The sequence below is a fragment of the Coturnix japonica genome, chromosome 4, assembly GCF_001577835.2.
Source record: "Coturnix japonica isolate 7356 chromosome 4, Coturnix japonica 2.1, whole genome shotgun sequence".
NCBI classification, from domain to species: domain Eukaryota; kingdom Metazoa; phylum Chordata; class Aves; order Galliformes; family Phasianidae; genus Coturnix; species Coturnix japonica.
The window spans coordinates 34,187,628-34,207,463 of record NC_029519.1 but is presented as its reverse complement, the minus strand read 5'-3'; the positions used below and the strand labels follow the sequence as shown (position 1 = coordinate 34,207,463).

Below are 19,836 nucleotides of genomic sequence, written 5' to 3'. Positions count from 1 at the left end.
GTAATGATGCATAGATGCATAGATTTGTACAAAGTTTGACAAGGTGTCATTCCTAAATTGATCTTCTGAGACTTGCAAAGGTGATCTCTCATTGAATGATTTCACTCCTGTCAGTGCAATAGTACAGCACAAGCATGAGAGCGGACATGACAAAAAATTCATGGATTATAGTGAAATTTAAAGACATAGACTTAAGTTCATTTTTTCTTCATATCACTGCTTCTGGTATTAATTTAAAACGTGTATATGTATCTTTAGATACTACAAAATGAAAAACTGTATTATTTGGCTATTTTCTTAAGCGTTATGTGTGAGGAGTTCAAAAGCAGGTTTAGAAGAACTTATCAAACAATTCTCTCTTGCTCTATTGGAACCTCACAGAACAAGTGCAAGTCAATGGTCTCACACTGCATTAAGTCAGGGGTCACTTTGTGTTCCCTTCTCCACAAACGTATGAATTTGTGAACAAAATGCATTATCTGCATTTGTCTGCATTCTCTTTGTTTCCGGTACCATGTTTGTTATATAGGATGTCCTAAAAAAAAACAAACAACCTTTGCCTTGAATTTTGATCTCTAGAGGTCCCTTCCAACCCCTACAATTCTGTGATTCTGTGAATTTTATTTATGATTTTTTTACTTAACTAAGTTGATTCTGAGGAACCCAAAGAAGAAACCAATTGGCTTTATGTCCACTTAGGCTCAAGAAAAATACTGGTTTCATGGTTGTTATTTATTTACCCAACACAGGTTCCTTCCCAAAACATTCAAGCAAAGCAGAAGTCTTTGGATAAATGTAAAAGTAACTATTCTATGGTAATCTAATAGCTGCATTATGAAGAATTGTTCTGATCTTAAACCAGTTTCATTTTTGTTGTTAAATTCATAAAAACAGAAACAAAAAATAATTGAATTTACTGCATTTATTAATTTGAAAGTTCTCCTTGAGACAAGAGCATTTGTTACCATCTGTATGCAGTTATAGTTCAGCTCACGATTAATGGTCTGCTCAGCTTAGCTTACATCAAGCAGCCAGCAAACAAAAAAGTCTTTGTTACAATCCACATCTGAAAGCAAAGTTTTTATCTTCCAGTTGCTGTACCTTGAAAAACAGCTTTGAACCTTGAAACGTGAGCTTTGCAGTTCTAAACGTTTTTCCTAAATTTACTGTGAAATAAAAGCATAGAAAACAATGCAGCTTTACAAATCTGAACCACTGTATAAAGTAGCAGGCACAATTTTCAATTAAGGGAATGGCAGACTGTTTCCTCCAGAGCTGAGAGACCATAGAAGCAGGTCAAGTGGGGCCCATTGTTGATTTTTGTTTGATGTTTGGGATTGTCTGGTATCCAATAAGATACAAATGGGAATGAGGGTTTTGTTTTGTTTTGTTTTATACTGTATTTCTAAATACTTTTTGCTTGAAAAAAGTTTTTTTTACTAATCTCCATAGTAGTTTCGTTTAGTATTTTTCTGGAACCTTGTTTTCCTTTGTGGTGATACGGCAGCGCAGTGTACCCATGCATGCATTTATATTAAGACTACTTCTGGAACATTTGTTTAGTGTTGGTGGCTCCCTTGGACCTCAGTTGGTCATAAAGTTTCCTCTGAATAAATGCAGAACAGAGAAATGAAAAGCCAAGAAATTAAGGATCAGGCCTCAGCCTTTGGCCAAACAGCTTTCATTGCTAAACACTCTTTAGATATTTAAGTAACTCAACCAAAATATGCAACAGGGTTGTATGTAGGATATTGTTGTGAAGAATTTGCTTATTCCTGTTGTGGGTTTGTTTGTTTGTTTTCAACATTGTAGGTGGCTCTACATGCATGTGGTGTGGCAACAGACATGGTGATTGAACACTGCATCAAGGCTCGGGCAGCCTTTGTCATCTCCCCTTGTTGCTATGGCTTCATTCAGAATACCATGAAGTTTAAATATCCCAGAAGGTAAACTAGGGCTAACAAGATAAACTTTAAAATACCAATTTAAATGCTAAAAGAGTGAAGAATTAGTCAACAAACACAAACTCAGTGTAGTTCACATCAAACCTTTCTTGAGCTATATTTTAGAGCTTACTTTTAAGAAATAAGGGAGAGAAAAAAGATTATAAAACATACCAAATTGTCCATATTACTACATGGCTCATATTCTGTGTGGCACTTTTTTTTCCTCACTCAGTTCCATCTTAGAAACAACTTACTTTAGTGATACACAGAAAATATATGCATGTCTAGAGGTTGTATACCTGTATAATACCTAGTAGGTGAAATTGAAAAACCTATTAAACCCGTGTTAGCATTTTTAATAGTTTAAAGGGGGGATTCCTATGAATGATTCAATGGAAGAGAAAAAGACATCAAATGTGCTTTTCCTTTATTAGTAAATGAAGTGTCTTGATGTCTAGTTTTTTTGAATGTCTTTTGGTTTGCTACAGATAGTACTGTTCTGTTTAAAATGTGGTCTGGTATGTAAGGATTGCTTTTATATTTCAACTTGGCATTTTAAGATGTTAATTGAATTAATCTCTTTCTTTTCTCAGTCATCGGTTCAAGGAAATTTTATCCTACAAGGTATGTAAAATAAACAGCTGTGTGTTGTGAATGGAGGGTGTGTTGTGCCATTCCTTGCACTTCACTGGGTCTTATCAAATGAAATATGAGTATTTATCTTTTAACTGAGAAGGAATGCACGTGTTAGTGCAGATGTCACTGTGTTGCCTTCTTTCCACCATCCATTTTTTAAGTTTCCATAATTTTTTTTTTTTTTTTTTGCAGAAAAGATCTTTTTATTTTCATCATAAGTGTAGGAGAGCCATTCCTAAGCCAATCCTAAGATACTTACTTCAACACATATCAGTTAAAAATTACAGGATAGCAGTTTACTTTTCTAGTCTTAAATACTAATGTTTATACTCTAGAAATTTGCAATTTTTTTTAGGTACAATTGTTACTTTTATATAAATTTTGGTAAAATTAGATTTCTCCCTATAATTTATGTCTAAAAGATTTCATAAAATGAGCAGGAAGAGATAATTCTCTTCATTGAGAATTTTGTGCAGTATTAACACTTTATTCAAAATTATTTTTAAAAGATCCAAATGTGTTTTGATCCTGGAGAGCCAAGGTCTATGTGGATGTGGTTTATGAGAAAAGTGGGAGAAAGAAGCAATGAAGTATACAGGTCTGACAGAATGAAGATAACAGGAATAAAATAGGACAAGAGCAGTGCAGTAGTCAGGAGACGACTGGTACCGATTCATTAAGCTTTGTCCAGTGTGTTTGAACTTAGTGATGAACAACCAGGAATGTGAAGGTTAGATGCACTTAATGTGGTATGGAAAGAGAATATTTCCATTCAAGTGAAGCAAGAATATATAGAAATTTATTAACATTAATTTTTCACATCCTAGGCTAAGAGTCTCAGTGTTTCAAAAAGCCAGTGAATAGTGAATTTTGGAGATGCAGAATAGTCTTCTATTACAAAAGCATGTGGGGAAGATGTTATTTTTAATCTCCAAATGTACTCTGGGACACTGAGCATACTGAGAATGCTGCATATTGCAGGTAGATTGTCCTTTTTGATCCTGCAGTAAGAGAACATACGAAAAAGAACAACTGAAAACTTCAGCCAGCTGACACAGGGAGGTTCAGTTTTTATAATCTTTGTGATGGTCCAATCTAAGTATGTTTCACTGACTTTCACATAAATAAATTCCCATAGTTTGAAGTGATAAAAGAAAAGTGCATAGTGAGATTTGAATCTGTTATTAGTTTTTTCCATTGATTAACATTCCCTCAGCACACTTACATCTCTTTAACGCACAATCAAGAAAAATTCAGGTTTGAGATTAGAAAATATTTGCTCACATATTGCTAATAGTCAACCTATGGTAACGTAAGAAATCAAGGAAGCCTAGGATGGGATAGTGTGTGTAATATTATTGAAATTCTGATTTATTTATTTATTTTTAATGATTTTCTGCTCTTTTATTCCCTTGAATCTATTCATATCTGGATATTTAAATCACATGTTTTATCACCACTTTAGAAATTTCAGCATCGTTTTTTGTGATGCAGAACTGCATAGAGGCCAAGGACAATGCTAAAAAAATATTTCTGTTCTTAATAATGCAAGAGTTTGTACAAATGATCTAGGCTGCATGGTGCCTCAAGTAATCCTAGTTATAAATAACTTTTGTTATACAGCTAGCTGTATGCATTTTTATATATTTCATATTAATAAACTGCTACAGGATGCTGGCTAGTAGCCAAAGCTACCATGTGCTAGCCAGACATTGTCTGTGTCACCCCCCTCCAGTTCCCATTTGAAATTTATTTCTCTTATCTCCCATTTTAGTGAGATCTAAAAAGACATCCAGAAGTCTGGCAGTACCAAAACGTTTTTGATGAGATCATTATGCTGTAATTCATTTGTTTGCAGTTGCAAAGGTTATGGTAGCTCTAGATGTCTACCATGATGTGTTTTTTTTTTTAAACTCAATTTGTCAAGATGCTCTCCCTGTAGTAGAAATGGGAAGTAAGAGTGAATGACTTTGGACGTACAGCTTTGAAAACTTGATAGGCATTTTTGTGGGCATTCTAAAAAGCAAGATAACGGCTTCTGTATGCACAAAGTTTGTGCAGTTTATTTTGGTCATCCTAGTTACTTCAGAAATGCTTTTTTCCTCATTTTTAACCAACAGAAGATGTCACAGTTTACTAGTTCTGTCACAGGAAGGAGATGTGGTCATAAGTTAGACTTTAACTTCAAGGCTCATCTCTTGTAGGAAGCTAAGGCACTGGAGTCAGTCCAGATTTACTGGTTAAGTGGCAAGTCTTTTATTCTTTCTCTCTTGCCAAGCCCCTCATTTTCTTCCCAAGCTGCTTATCACTGTTCCCTCTCCTAAGAACAGCCACATTGCCTGTGGCTCTCTTTTGTTTTTTTTTTTTCCTTCCTCTGTTTCCCCAGTACTCACATCTGGGTTAAGCATTTTCAATCCTTCTGTACTATAGAAATAGCCATATTTAAACTGAACTATCTGAGCAAAACATATTGAGTCCTAACCATGTTATAGCATGTTTTCATTTTGGTTGCACATTTGTTGTGGAGCTGTGAGCTGAAAACCCTTGTGTGCATTTGCTATAGTAGGGAACTGCTTCCATTACACTGTATGATACTGTATGATAAAGTAAAATATGAGTTTAAAGGCAGGCAAGAAAAATGTACACTTGTGTAGAAATCTGCTTACAGTTGCACTTGATTTTTCAATTCTTTTTATAACCCAAAGTTATATCAAAATTAAGATTTGCACATCATTTTTTATTTTTTTTATTTTTGAAACATGTTTTTCTATGTGGTAGTGTTTTTTAATACATCTGAATAGTAACTTAGAATCACAGAGTCACAGAATAGCTTGGGTTCGAAGGGACATTAAAATCATCTAGTTCCAACCCCAGTTAGATTTCTCTTACTGTATTTGAAAGAAAGAAATGCTACTGAACCAAACATCTTTACTTTTCCTTTTAGGAGCACATGATCCTTTGTAGGTTTGCAGATCAGACAGCTGTTCATCTTCCACCTGAACGAAAGCTGATAGGTATGAATTTCTACAGCTGTTACTTAAACTATTTCAGTAAAGTCCTTATATTGCTATCTAAAGGAATAAACAGTGCTGTGAAATCTGGGTTTCTTCACATTTTTCTCCTTGCTATTCTGAACTATCGTATTAGAACTTTTTTTTTTTTTTTGTGCTCAATTATCAGTATGAGCTAGAAGGTTTGCATTTTACTTCATTCTTTTTTCTTGCCTCTTCACATTTTTCCCACCTATGAAAGAGAGTGTGGTTTTTGTAAACTTTACTGAAATCCTTCGATTGCCAGTCCATATTACATTAAAAGCACTGGCTATTTGTAGTAGTAAGTTGCAGTGCGAACCCTTTATGCTGCTTGTAATTGCTGGTAATAACTTGTTTTGCTCATCCCAATATTAAATTTAGAATAATCTGAAGATTTTCTGGGATTGTATTTAAATGGTGAAGAGTAATTTTAATTTGACGACTCTGATCAGAACAGAATTTGGCTTGCCCCTTATCTGGGGTACCAGCTTTCCTATTGTGAGAAAGCTTATGATATAGCTTCAGCAGCAAATGACTCGCTTTTCACCTTTCAGTATTCAGTTCTGTTTCAAATTTCTACATTATTGCAATTTTGAGTAAGAGTACCTGTCTTCTTTTGGGTTATTTCCATGCAATTAGTGGTGAAAGCAATCTCATCCCCATAATTTCAGTTCATAGCTTAAGTGTTTTCTGTGATAAAGGAATGAGTAAAGGTGGTCATAATCCCATTACTCACATAGACAGCAAAGTATATAGCACAGTATTTAATAATCAGAAACACTGAAGTTCATATTACACATAACTGTACGTCTCATTTATCACATCTCCCCTCAGTCGTCCTTTCCCCAGACTGAACAGACCCAGGTTATTCAGCCTTTTCGTCATACAAGAGATGCTCCAGGCCCTTTGTCATCTTTGTGGTCCTTGAAGGGACTCCTCCTAGGAGATCCCTATCTTTTTTGAACCAGTGAGCCCAGAATTGAACACAGTAGTCTAAATGTGGCCTCACAAGGATGGAGCAGAGGGGAAAGATGCCGTCCCTCGACCTGCTGGCCACAGTCTTTTTAATGCATGCCAGAATACCATTGACTTCCTTGGCCACAAGGGCACATTGTTGACTCATGTCCAACCTGTTGTCCAGCAGGACACCTAGCTACAGAAATAGGAAGTAATACAGGTACCTGAGATGACAGTATATTATAACTTGTCTTCTCTTCTGCTATCATCATAGTATTTGTGAGCGGAAAAAAAATCAACATTCAGTTATTGTGTAGCACCAGACATTTTCTCCTGCTGTTTGCCAGGTGGACTGAAAATTGGAAAAAGACTCAACATCTTTTAAAGATCATAACATTTGCCTTTTCTTCCTCTGAAAATGCAGTTTTGTTTTTTTTTTCTTTTAATCACAAACATAACTTGTGTGTTCTTTCTCTTGACAAAAATCAAACACAAATCATTTTTCCCCCTCCCAAGCAGGAAATGTCATTGTTTTTTATGTTTTAGAGAATGGTTGTTGTTTTATTTTTCCCCTTAAGGTTCCAAGTAACACTACTCAGTTTAGTTGAAGACCATTTCCATTCCATTTTCCTTTTTCAGCTGTGAAACCTGATGTTATGGGAATCTTTTTGGGTTAATTTGTCTTGTTTGCAAGATTGACTCAGATTAGTGTTGCAGCCATTGTGAGAGTTTGTTTGTTAATGTGCAGCGCATAATCAGATACTGAGAAACCTTTGCAGATTTCATTTAATGCAAATATTTCTGAACAACTGAAGGCTTTTTACTTTCAGTTGTAAATGATAATGACTCATTCAACTTTTAAGGGTAGTATTGTAAAATGTATTTCAGCAATTATGCCACCTCAGTAAAATGTCTTAATTTTGTTTAATTACCTATAAGCCCCCAAATAAGCTGTACACGAAGTACAGCATTCTGACTATGACCGTCATGACTAAAAAAAGGAGAGTAGTCAAAGGAATTACCATTAATTTCTGTATTATCTGTCAATATTAAAAAAATAACATCACACAAACTGAAGTTGAACTCACTCACTCTACAAGCAGTGATTCCCTCTTAAATGAAGTTCTTTGTGTTTTTGCTGGACAAGTCTGTTTTACCCGTTATCCCTGGTAGTGGGACCTGTGTAAGTGTAAGAATACTCAGTGGTCTCACGAGCATCACTACAATCCACCTAATTTATTCATTTTTATCACAGAACTGACCCATTTATTTCTTACTGTCTTACTGGTTTCTCTGATGATCTCAGTGCCCAACTGTGGCATTCTCAACTCCCCCTTAATATGTGAACTCTGAATAATTATGATACTGCTCTCAGTGGAAGTTGTGTTCTATATGCCATTTTGTTCAACTAATTGCAGAAAATAATTTTCTATGGAACGGTTGTAGGAGAATAGTGCCCCAACAAGCAATTTGGAGATCAGTCCAGACTGGATGCATAAACTGATAATTTCTCTCTGCTACATATAAATCCATATGGAACTAGGTTGGAAAGATCTTTTTCAGGCCTGAGATATTAGCATGTCTCTAAGTTGTTTGATATTCAGTTAGTTACCCTGACAAATTGAAGGCCTCCACCGGAACAGAGTCAAAATATCATTATCTTGATGAAGTCAAAATAGTGAACTCAGTTGAGAAGGAGAAAATACTTCTGGCCATCAGCTCACTGTGGAAAGAGAGGAAAGACTGGACTAAACATCGTATTGAAGTATGATGTGCACCAGCTGTCCTGAAATGCAAAGACACTAGGGGACATGTTCATGCCAACTACCTTAAGCTTGTACAGATGTTTACCAGGTGCAACCAAATTCCGTATATATTGAAGGCAGATAAATAGGCAAGTAGAAGAGTAGTTTAGAATACCTGACTTATTCAGTTCATCACCAGGACATATGAATTCTCCTTATGAGTCCTCATCTCAGTCCAAAAATACATATAAAATTGTGCAGTTCTTTCAAGAAAGAGAAAAGAGACAGTAATGTTGGCTTTGAGAATGGCTTGGTGACTGCATCAGCCAGTTCCCTCAGGACTCTGGGATGCATCTCATCAGGACCTGTAGATTTGTGGTTATTCAGGTTCCTTGGGTACTCACAAATCTGATCTGTACTCACAGACTCTTCAGATCAACTACACTGGATAACTATTCAGTATTTTCTTCTTTTCTGTAACCAAAGATTTTCAGATTTTAGATGAAACTGCTGCAGGAAAACAACTGTGGTTATAAAGGACTAAGGATTCAGCAATTCAGGAGCTGAGGGATAAACTAGCTGTTTTCTTCCCGTGGCTTTTACTTTAATGCACATATTCTTCTGCAAGTTTTGGGAATACTTAAAAATAGTTGTGCCTATTATACTTCTCCATATGTACAGAGTTAAGAATCCTTCTCAAGAACATTGGTAAATGAAGGTTACAAGATGCAGATGTGATTTAGTACTATTAATGCCTGTCTATTTGAAGTAAAACAGATTAAGACAGATTTTAAAGCAGATTTGGCACTTGTCTTTTTTTAGATGACTTACTGATGTTTCCTCTTAAAATTGAAGTGCATATTTCTGATAATGCTTGCATATTTTTAGACTTTCTGTGCTCTCCTTTGCTCTTTTTTTCAGGAAAGCAGTGTATGGGGCTTGTGGATCTCGATCGAGCATGGGCTGCGGAAGGGAGTAACTACTCTGTTCAAGTCACATCTATGGAGCCAGAGAGCTGTTCTCCAAAGAACAATATGTTTGTAGGCACCCCAGTTTAGACTATGAAACTTGCACTTGATTTGAAGTTGATCATAAATCTTCAACATGTAAAAGCATCCAGCAAATACAAGCATAGTTGGGAACCAGACATTGTGCATCTTGAACCCATTGTGTTCGGAAAAGGAAGCAGCATGAGAAGTTTTCGAAAGTGAACTGCATGCAGAGCATTGCAAATTGTACTTGTAGTGTGTCATTAGGCAACTTTTGGTTCTCATAGTGAGAAACTTCTCTAACAATGGTCTGTGGAATGGTATCCATCTGCAGAAGCTTAGAAACGAAAGGGGAAGAAGGCTTAGAAGGGAAGGTCATTTCCTTTACAATAAAGCTGTCTTGGCTGCTTCAAAATTGCATTCATGTTCAGAACTTCATTTGTGCTCACGGGCAGAGCAGTTATCAGCCAGTCATGCAATTCACTAGAGGGAACAGATTTATGATGTTAGTGATGAAAACTGTGCAACAGGTGTTGGCTAGATTTTGCTGAAGAATGCCATGCTATTTCATTAACATTCTCAATACAAATTCGTCAGAATGCTTTCAGCATCATTCTGCATATACTGTATTCCAACTTAATCCTTTTAAAATGGTGTAAAATTTTTATGTTTGGATATTGCACAAAAATTCTGTACCTGGTCATTGGAAATTGTGTGTGTGTAGCTAAAGAAAGCAAACCTCTATTTCTCCACTGACTGGATTATAGGAGCTAACAGTGATGTCGGTGAATGGTTACTTCACTGCCACCTCTGCTAATTGAAATGGATTGCTTTCCATTTGAAAGAGACTTGCTGTCAGATACGATTTTTATAAGAAGCTTTTGTGTCCATATACTTCACCTTCATTTATTTTTATATTCGGTTTAAATTTGGAAGAAGTTGCAGTTGTGGAACTATTTGAAAAGCTCAACCATAAACGTGTTACCATTAAATGAAAATAAATGTGTTTGGATTAGTATGCAGTTTTCTGCCCTACTTTAAAACTGTCTGTTCACACTGTTGCAGTGAAAAGAGCTCATGACAAGATATTTCTTGTATGTTTGCGGTTTTCAACCATTTCCAAATTCTGGCATGGTTTAGTTCAAATATATCTGAAGTTTAATCAGCACATGTGGGAAACAGAATTACAAACTGCAACAGGTATTAGAGGAAAAAAAGCATCCCAATATATTTTATTCTTTATGAAAGCACTCTCTAAGAGATCTAATTATTTGTTTTAATATGAAGATTGAAGGAAGCTGCACTCCTATTTGGAAGCACAAAGGTAAGCAAATAGGTATTAATTCATACCTTCACTGTGAATTCTTGAAGATAATGTAGTGGTTTTCTCTGCAGTTTTTTATAGTTACAAGAGAAGGTAGGGTTTGGAAGATTGCGTAGGTAGTAGGTAGTAAAACATACAGCAATATCAGTTGCCTTTGCAGTTTTTGCTCAGAGATACATTTGCCAAAGGGAACTGTTTTTAAGTTAGAACGATGTCAGATATGAACATTATTCACGTTAATCTATTTGAATCTCCAGATTGTATGTCTGGAGTGAGGAAATTTCTCCATTACCTTTTTATGATGATGAATAATATTATGATTCTATGCATATGGTAAAACTGAAACCAAATTTATTTTTTTGTTTGTAGCAATTCCCCTGATAAGCCTTGTGGAAGGAAAAGTATTTAGGTTAGTTTTATAACAAATAATTCCGGTCATTTCCGAGTGAACCAAACAGTTTTAAAACTTCATAGGTGTCAAGCATTGTATTTCTTAACTAGTAACTCAAAATTATTTTACTGAACCATTTGAGTTTCTTACGTGTTTTTTCAGATGTGCTACTTGAACACTTTGGCTTTTGCAAAGTAAGTGGTACTATTGGAGATTTCCTGGTTAACTGGTCAAATAATCAGCGATTCTAGAGATAAAATTATTGACTAATGGTAAGCTGTTTCCTCTTTAGACTGTTTCAGTTTACTGAGCTGATTTTTCATGAGTTCATCTCAGCTCCGTCAGCTGAGATGGAGCCCTTGGAACAGGCCTAATCAATACATTTGCACTAATAATGAAGACAACAATTTTAGCGCTTGCCATTTTTAAGATAAATATTTCATAATCATAGGGAAACTTGAACTTGTTATGTGAACTGAAATGTAACTTGAATTATTCTTTTTTGTTGGTCATTCATCCTCAAGTGAAGAAGTTCCATTGAATTTTAAGAATTAGAATGGCTCTTATGCAAGTACCTGTGGGTTGGAATCATCGCTGCACTGGAGGAGGCAAGCTCTCTGCTATGCTGATTACAATACGTTTTCAACTCTGACTTTAGTGTATATGGCATCTGACTTTTTAATTAGTTTAGTTGCAGGCTAGTTGCAGAGGGATTAGTAATAGATAAAACATACAAAAGAAAAGGCATTTTCATTTCTTGGATGTGTTCCCTTCATCGTCAGAAACCAAGATCTAATTTTGGAAAGTGTTCTTAATATTTCTGAGCATTTTATCCACCATAAACGTTAATTTACATTAAAACATTTACACTTTTTTTTTTTTTCTAGTCATGAGTAATTATTTTATCTTTCTATTAACATATCATTATATGATACAATATACTCTCTCCTAGTTGGTGCTAGTAGTAGGTAGGTGCTAGTAGTAGGTGCTAGTTTTTTGACAAGGAATTTATGAAGATACGGTAAGTTACTATGAATCGTTGTCAATATCACTAGTATTTAGAGCTCAAACACCTTCAAATTTTGTTGTTTGTTACAATTGTACAATCAAACATTGTAACCCTCAGTTAAATTAGATTTGATCAGGTGTAACTGTCCAATAATGGATGCAAGAGGCAAAGGAAAGTCTGTTTCATTTATTTCATTAAAGCAATAATGAGGAAAAGGCTTATTTAGGTGAAACAATGTAAGAGTTTATTCATCTCTGCCATGTAACAGTCTTGATGACCAGATTTTGATGTGTTTCCTGGTGTTGCTGTTTTTCTTACGCTACTGTTTTGGAGACAACAAAAGTTATGTCAAAGACCTCAGCATGATTCCTATGACAGATGTATCAGGCAGCAGTTTTTGAATCGTTTGGGACTGATGTGCCAGAACAGATGGTCCTAAAATAAGGCTGCAGGTAAGGAAAGGGAGAGAGAAATCTTCTGGTTCTATACCTTGTGTTTGCAGTTGACAGCTGTTTACTAAGGATGCTACAGAGTTAAATGGAAGTAAGCCATGTCAGGATGGAAGTCTTCCAAGACTTCTTGTTCTGTGATTTTCCAGGAATGGAAGTGGGGGTGACCTACCTCTAATTCCTCATGTTGCACTTCTTGCTTTAGTAGTTGCCTTTCTGAAGCCACTGGGGAATCCCTTCTGATTCGCTACCTATTAAGGAGGAGTCTCATGAAGGTTTCAGACAGTTCTCTCCATACTTTCAGATGCGTCCTATCCAGTCCTTTGTGCTTGTTTAGCTCAGAGAATGGTTTTCAAGAGGGAGAAACAAGTTGGATCTATGATATGATGGGAAATGTTAAATCTGGAGGAAATTAAGTTATCTGACATATGAAATAAACATGAACAAGACTAGAACTCACTTTTAATTTACTCATTCAAAAATAATAATAATAAAAAATCCACAGAGTAACTACATTACTGAAAAAGTCTGATTCTTATCAGATGTTTTAGCCTAATACTTTCAATACAGCCAGTATACTTTCAGTGTAAGCAGAGGAGTGGTGCAAATGCAGATGGTTGAGTTGAATGGGCGGTAGTTATCTGAGATAGTCCATCTGTGCAACTCAGTCCTTCTAGCAAATTTGTTTTGCTCCCCATCCCAGCATGTTTAAAGAGATTTTTATCTGTGTTTTTTCCTGGATTGAGGACCATTTCTGTTTTACCTGTGGCTGTTTGAACTAATCTAAGAGCTTCTCCTGTTTTTGTTTTGATTTGTTTTTGCGATAAGCTGACCTACTCCTTGGCCTCATTGACTGTATAAAAATACATATTACAAGACATGCAAGAGCCAAGAAAATCGCGTAGGTGATTTTAACAGCTTGTACACAAAGAATCCTATTGTTTTGCAAAGAAAATACAAGACTGGTGTACAGGAATAATGTAATCAACTTAGAGCTTTGCACAAAACTCTAGGGGTACCAGTAAGTTTGTAAGTGTCTGGGTATGCATTTTTATCATGTGTGTGTTTCTCTGTGGCATCTCTATTCAGCCAGTGGAATTCCCCATCACAAACTCTCACCAAGCCAAGATTTCAAGATTTAAATCAGGCTTCTAAATAGAGCTTTTTAAAAAAGAAAACAAAATGGATAATGAAGTTATCTGTATTTAAAATAGAAAATAGTGAAGGATCGTAGTGGATAGAATCCTCCTGTTTTAGAGCCTAGGCCAACAACTTTGAGCCACCTGCAGCTCCTTGAAAGTGGAGTTGCTCTTTTCTTTGAGGTCTCTGGTCTGGGCTAGTATTGGCAACCAGAACAATTAGAGTTCTGAACTGCTATTCTAAATCCCTAATGCCACCATTTAACTAAGTGACCGACTTAAAATTAACTTTTATTCAGTCTTGCCCTTCATCTAATAAGAGGCTATTGAATTGCTCAGCTTCTAGTTATTATGGTTTTTCACTAGCTAATATTGTTTTTCATGTACTTTGGCGTAAACTGTAGGTTTATTTCATGAATAGATAACCTGATCTCATACTCATGCTGTGTTAACAGTTCCTGAGCTATGATGCATATATATTACTGCGGCTCAATATAAGCTTGGATGACATGAACAGATACCTTCTGGTCTGTTGCTCTGACATTGCTCTTTTAAACAAAATCACATAAAATATAGACAATTCAGGTTGTCTAAGAGGCCAGAAGATGAAGTAGTTATATGTACTTTTGTGCCCTGCTTTTGCATGCTTTCAATTAGATTTGTGGAAATAGCTAATGTTTGGCACCATGAAGGTTGTTTTTATTCATTTGGCATGTTACCATTCAAATACCCATTTAGTGTGGTCACCAACTGTAGAAATAGTTAAACAATACTGTAAATGGACATGTTCTCTTTGTTGGGATGATTGCTGACACACTGAATTCTTTTCATTAAGTAATTTAACCGCAGCCATCTCTTTACTTTGGAAAAGACAGAGGAAAAAAGCTCTCGCAAATATATTTTTCTCTCGGTTTTCATATTTGCAGTGCTTGTATAGGGAGATATAATTAGAATTTCAGGATAAATTACCCAAGGTATTGGATGAAAATCAAGACTCAGATAAACATTTAATTTCTCTTCTTTTTTTTTTGCATTTGACCATTACACACAAGCAGTTGGTTATAAATTGATGCCTCGTCCTTGTTTGAACGTTTCATATTCAAAGTAGGAATCTGGAAAAGAAAAAAAGAATTAAGTGATTTAAGCAATTATGTAATTTGAAACCTTCAGTTAGTTTATGGATCTCTTTTACAATTGGATTACTTTTATATGCTCTGTCATAAATACCAAAAAGCCCTCTAAAATAAAACATGTTCCAGCTGAATAATCTTTACTGAGACAGTTTCCAATTGCAGCTTTTAGCTCCAAATAATCTTAAAGTAGCAGGGTATCTGTACAGGATTAGTATACACAATAGCTGCTGCTACAAGAATAAATACTATTGGCATGTATGCTGCCATTCTGGAGGGCATAAATCTTCTAATTGATTCTGTGTTAGCACCTACCTTGCTTGAAAGAAGTGACAGCATTCAAGTTCTGAGAGTAACAGCCTCACTCTGTGTGTTCTTACTCAGAATTTGCTTTTATTTGCTGGTATGCTTGGAAATTACTACTAAGCTTAGTTTTAAACTTCCAAAGGGTAGTCAGTTTTGTTGGCATTCCTCAAGATTAGCTGCATGTCTTTTTCATCTGTTAACCATGAGGATATATGTGCAAAAATTGCTATATTTAATACCTGCTTCCAGGTACAGAGAAGAGTCTATGCAGTGCAGAAAGACCAAATTCAATTGCTTTCTGTTCCGACGTGTTTTGAATGCGTTCCTTTTTCCTTCTGTGATCACTGCTTTTAGTTTCATTGAAAGTACGAACTGAGTGCTATGCAAGCTTGCCAGTTTAATTTTCTGATGGCATTCTTTAACTTCACTCAAGGGAAAAAGGACAGCTTGTTTATCTGTAGTTGCCCCTGCCTTTGAGAGCCGACAGTCCGTGAGTTTGAAGGTGCACTGTTGCACTACTCAGACCACTGCAAACTATTTTTCAGTAGTTTATACTGTAATTCTTGAAAGAAGGTAGAGCTGTTTATAGACACTTTACTGTCTGTCTTTCAGCTCTAATACCTCTTCTGCTAGACCAAGCTCAGTTATCTGTCAGAGTTATGCGCGGATTAGAAGTAAAAAGACAAGAACAAAATGTACTTTCTTGAATGTGTCAGCAAGCAACCTTTATCTCTTTGTTCTAGTTCACAGAACAGTTCATTAATTCCTTTATTAATTCTTTTATTAATTCTCTTACCTCTTGTATTCTGCTATTTAAAGCTCTGTAGCCTTCAGTTTCCCTCTGAAATTGGATTTTTTATTTGTCCTACAATATTTTGTCATTGCCTGCACAGCAGTTTTGAAAACTGTTGCTAGATTTGCTCCAGTCTCTTTCTTAGACTTTCCTTCTCCTTTCATGAAGGCAGTCACAATTGGTTTTCTGTTCTGGAACTTTTCATACTTTTGCTATTGCAGAGTTTCTTCAAATCCTAATGAAAAAACTTCTAGTCTGGAGTTCCCAGTCCATCTCAGACAGAGCTACTGTGGTTTTCTCCCTTAAGAAAATTTCAGTTAAGGAGCATGCTCACTTATTTAAGACTGTTGAGGTTCGTATCTAACCGTGTATTAAATACTGATCTCAAAGTTATTGTTTCCTCTTAAAAAGTATCCATAAAAACCTGTAGAAATGTTAAAGTGTTATTTGGAGGGAGTAACTGGTTTTGAATATAAAGCTTTAAGAAGAATATTGTCAAAGTAAGATTGAGTGCGACTGCGTTGTTTGAGCAGACTGTAGAAGAATCAGAAACTGTTTACCAGACCTGTAGATAACCCTGAAACTCCTTAATTTCCTTTCTTACTGAGCACTTAAGCCTCACTTAAATCTTCTCCATCCTCTTGCCACTCATACTGTATTCTGAAGACGTGAATTTAATGGACTTTAAAAAGTCTTTTAAATGCCACAAATAAACTCTGTAATGCTCAAAGGCTCACAAGCAACTACGTATGCGATAAATATCATACCAGCCCTGTGCTGTGTGCAACTGTTACCAGACTATATTTCTATGGGATCTGTTTCGCTTTTGACTTGAAGCCTACAGAAAACTTAGTGATATACGTTGTTAGTTTCACTGAGGTCAGTAGGGGGTATTAAATTTTACAGAATCTGAGGACCTGACCTAGGATTATCCCAGTCCATTACCATTATATTTGTTAGAGTATGTAATATTGGACTATTTATCTTATGTTGGGGATGGATTCTGCCCTTTTCCACTGCAGTTGGGTTCTAGGGTTCTTAAAGCTACTTCATTTCTGAGAAGATTCCATCTATTTCTCTCTTGTTTCCTCTAATATCACAGAGCCTGCTGGTTTTTCTCTGGTACCTCTGATATTTGATGGCACAGCTCTTCAGCATCAGCACCCCTCCTGCAGGGAAGAAGACCACCTTTTCCCAGCTTCAAGGCACACCCTACAGCCTGGGTTTCCAGGGCTGCATTTACTATCTGAAACTCTGTTTGGGTTGAAGGCTCAACAGTGGCAGGGACAGCTGCTCCAACAGCTGATGGGGAATGTGTTGAATACATTTCCTGTGTTTTGAAAGGTGTCTCCCTAGCAATTAGTAATGTCAGCTGAATTAAAAAATGACAGCCCAAATGAGAGCAGGCCAAATTGGAATAAGCATAGGTAATACACCACAGGGTTGTACTGCAGTTGAAGCAGTTCTTTATCATTTCTCTCTGGAAAGGCAATGTCAGGCAGTGTATCTATATTAATATGAATCTGCAAGTTTTTTTTTTGTTTGTTTGTTTTTTGTTTTCACCCCTAATTGTGGCAATTAATCCATGGCATGGAGGAAAAACCAAGTTACAAACACTGCTATAGTCAAGGCTGATTTCTTAGCCTACTGTAAATTGTTTTCTTCTGGTTCTGCAATTACTTGTGTTTTTCTTGTCATAAGTGTATTTCATGAGCAGAATCAGTTGAATCCATGCTGTGCCAGATTAATTTCATTTGCTTCTTTTGACAAAAGACACTTCTGATTACTTCTCAGACTGATTTATGATCTTACATGATAGAACTCAAGCAGTCCAAAAAGTCATAGCTTGCAGTCTGGGCATATGAAGGTTGAGCAGAAAGAGAAAGCTGCCATGGAGTCCAGGTAATATACAAAAGAACCTCCTAATTAAAGGTAGTTCACGTTAGAACTGAGTTTGGGAACGTCTTCATGGAGATCTCAATATTGCATTTTTCTTTTGCTAAAGTTACAGCAGTAAGTGTGAGGTTAAGTTTGGATTCAGCTCACATCCTTGTGGTTTCTGGATTCTTAGCAGCTTTTTTTTTTTTTTATTGTGATGTTCTGTATAACATATGTGACTCTGTTCCTGTTTTGTTTTCTATATATTTTCTCTTAGTTACAGATAGTAATTTGATGATGTGATTTTTGCTTTTTCTTTAAGAGTCTGTCATCAGCCTTTAATATTGTTGAATGGAAGGTTGTTATGCACTTGGTGCCCATGAAAAAGACAGTAAACTGTTGATTATGAGCATTCCATAGTATATATTTTCTTACCATGTAAGTAATATTTTTATTAACTGCTAATCATCCTAAATGGTTTGCTTGTGTCTCAGTTCTCATCCCTCATGCTGACCACTAGCTGTGCATGCATGTAGCCTAGGAAGGGGTTGTATTATTGTATTATGGGAACAGTAGAATCTTAAACGGATGAAAATCCATGTTACAGAAGCATGACTGTCAGGCTGCTTAGGAAACAGCCCTGCATCCTTTTCAGTGAACTCAGCTGGTTTGTTGTGACAGCTTTGCCAAAGGCTGACTGAACTACAGCAATGAATGGGAGCTAACTGGCTGAACCAACCTGGAGCAGACAGCAACGATGCTAATGTATTGTTGGAGGCATTTTTTTCAGTGCTGACTGCACAAAATAGCGTGTCAGTCATTTATTCAGCAGATGCCCAAAGCTTTCTCTATTCTTTCTCCTTTTTAGATGGTGTCAGAGGCCGTATGTGTGGTTTTTCTGCTCAATCTGCAGACATTAATAATTGTTTCACTCAGACATAAGGACCCATCTCAGTTCTGACTCTTTGCCAGTCTGTAAAATGTGCTTTGGTGCTGAGTATTCTGCTGTCTTATCCACAAAATATTTCTCAAGCCCGTGTTCTTTAATAGTTGCATCACCTTCATTGCTGGTGTTACTGAGAGCTGTAGGATACACAAGGCTTCCAGCAGTGCAGGCAGTTTGCCATCATTTTCTGAAGCTGACTGTGCTGTCCCTCACTGTTCAGATGAACACGTCCCCTATGTCAGTCGCAGATTTTTCTGCATTCAAAGATTATGTCTCAAGTAGAACTAATCTCTAATAGGGTAATGTTAAGGTTGGGGGATACTTCTCATCTTCAGTGCAAAACGTCTTGGAACAAAAATTGATCAAGTGGCCATATGTTCAAAAGATCAACATATATAGACTGGAAAAGAGAATATTAGAGAATAATAGAGAAATACTGCATGGAAAGAGTATTTCCATCTTTGAATTGAAAGAGTGTTGCCTGATTCACCTGAATACAGGATTTTATTAATAACTGTAATGTATTTTAAGATCCAGAGAAGGAAGTTAATATTAAAATGAGTTAACTAATGCCAATAAAAGTTACTTGGTAGTAGATTGCCCAAGGCAGCATCTGTTACTCTCGTGATTATTTAATTCACAGCTACCTGTAACAAATGAAGGTAAAATTTGAGTCTTATTCTATGCAATTTGTTATATTTACTGTATGATAGTACTTACTATATCTACCAGTATTTGCCATTTAAAAATATCAATTACTGGTACTTTTACATATTCCTCCATGTTTCTGCTCTGTAGCTGCTAATTTGCAGTGAAAATCGTGGTCCATGTTGGACTCAACAACTCTCTGTCTTTGAAAGAGACTTCTTGGACACTTGTTCCTTTGTCCATGATCCTCCACTTCATCTGCCTGGTATGTGCTAGTCGTCTGTCTGAGTGCTTGATGCATTCCTATGGGGCATTTATTACTAATGTCTTGCTGAACCATCACATCAGCCAGCCCTGTGACTTTAACATTTGTGATGCTTTCATGCTGCTTTGTTAAATGTAAGATGTGAGAGCATTTCTCTTACTATTTCCGCAATTTCTCAGTCTCCTATATATCAGTTTGTTACACAACCTCACAGCACTGGAGTAGGGAAGACAGCTTTGTACGCTGTTAATTT

General features: G+C 36.2%; 1 protein-coding gene across 1 annotated transcript in view; it reads left to right on the top strand.

Moving 5' to 3' along the window:
* Positions 1-10,327, top strand: part of GSTCD (glutathione S-transferase C-terminal domain containing) — a 48,038-nt gene extending 37,711 nt beyond the window's left edge. The window contains exons 9-12 of the mRNA XM_015861427.2: positions 1,813-1,946; positions 2,540-2,570; positions 5,527-5,596; positions 9,238-10,327. Of these exons, the coding sequence (XP_015716913.1) occupies positions 1,813-1,946; positions 2,540-2,570; positions 5,527-5,596; positions 9,238-9,374 (372 nt within the window). The 3' untranslated portion in view covers positions 9,375-10,327. The remainder of the gene's footprint in view (positions 1-1,812; positions 1,947-2,539; positions 2,571-5,526; positions 5,597-9,237) is intronic.
* The last annotated feature ends 9,509 nt before the right edge of the window (positions 10,328-19,836 follow it).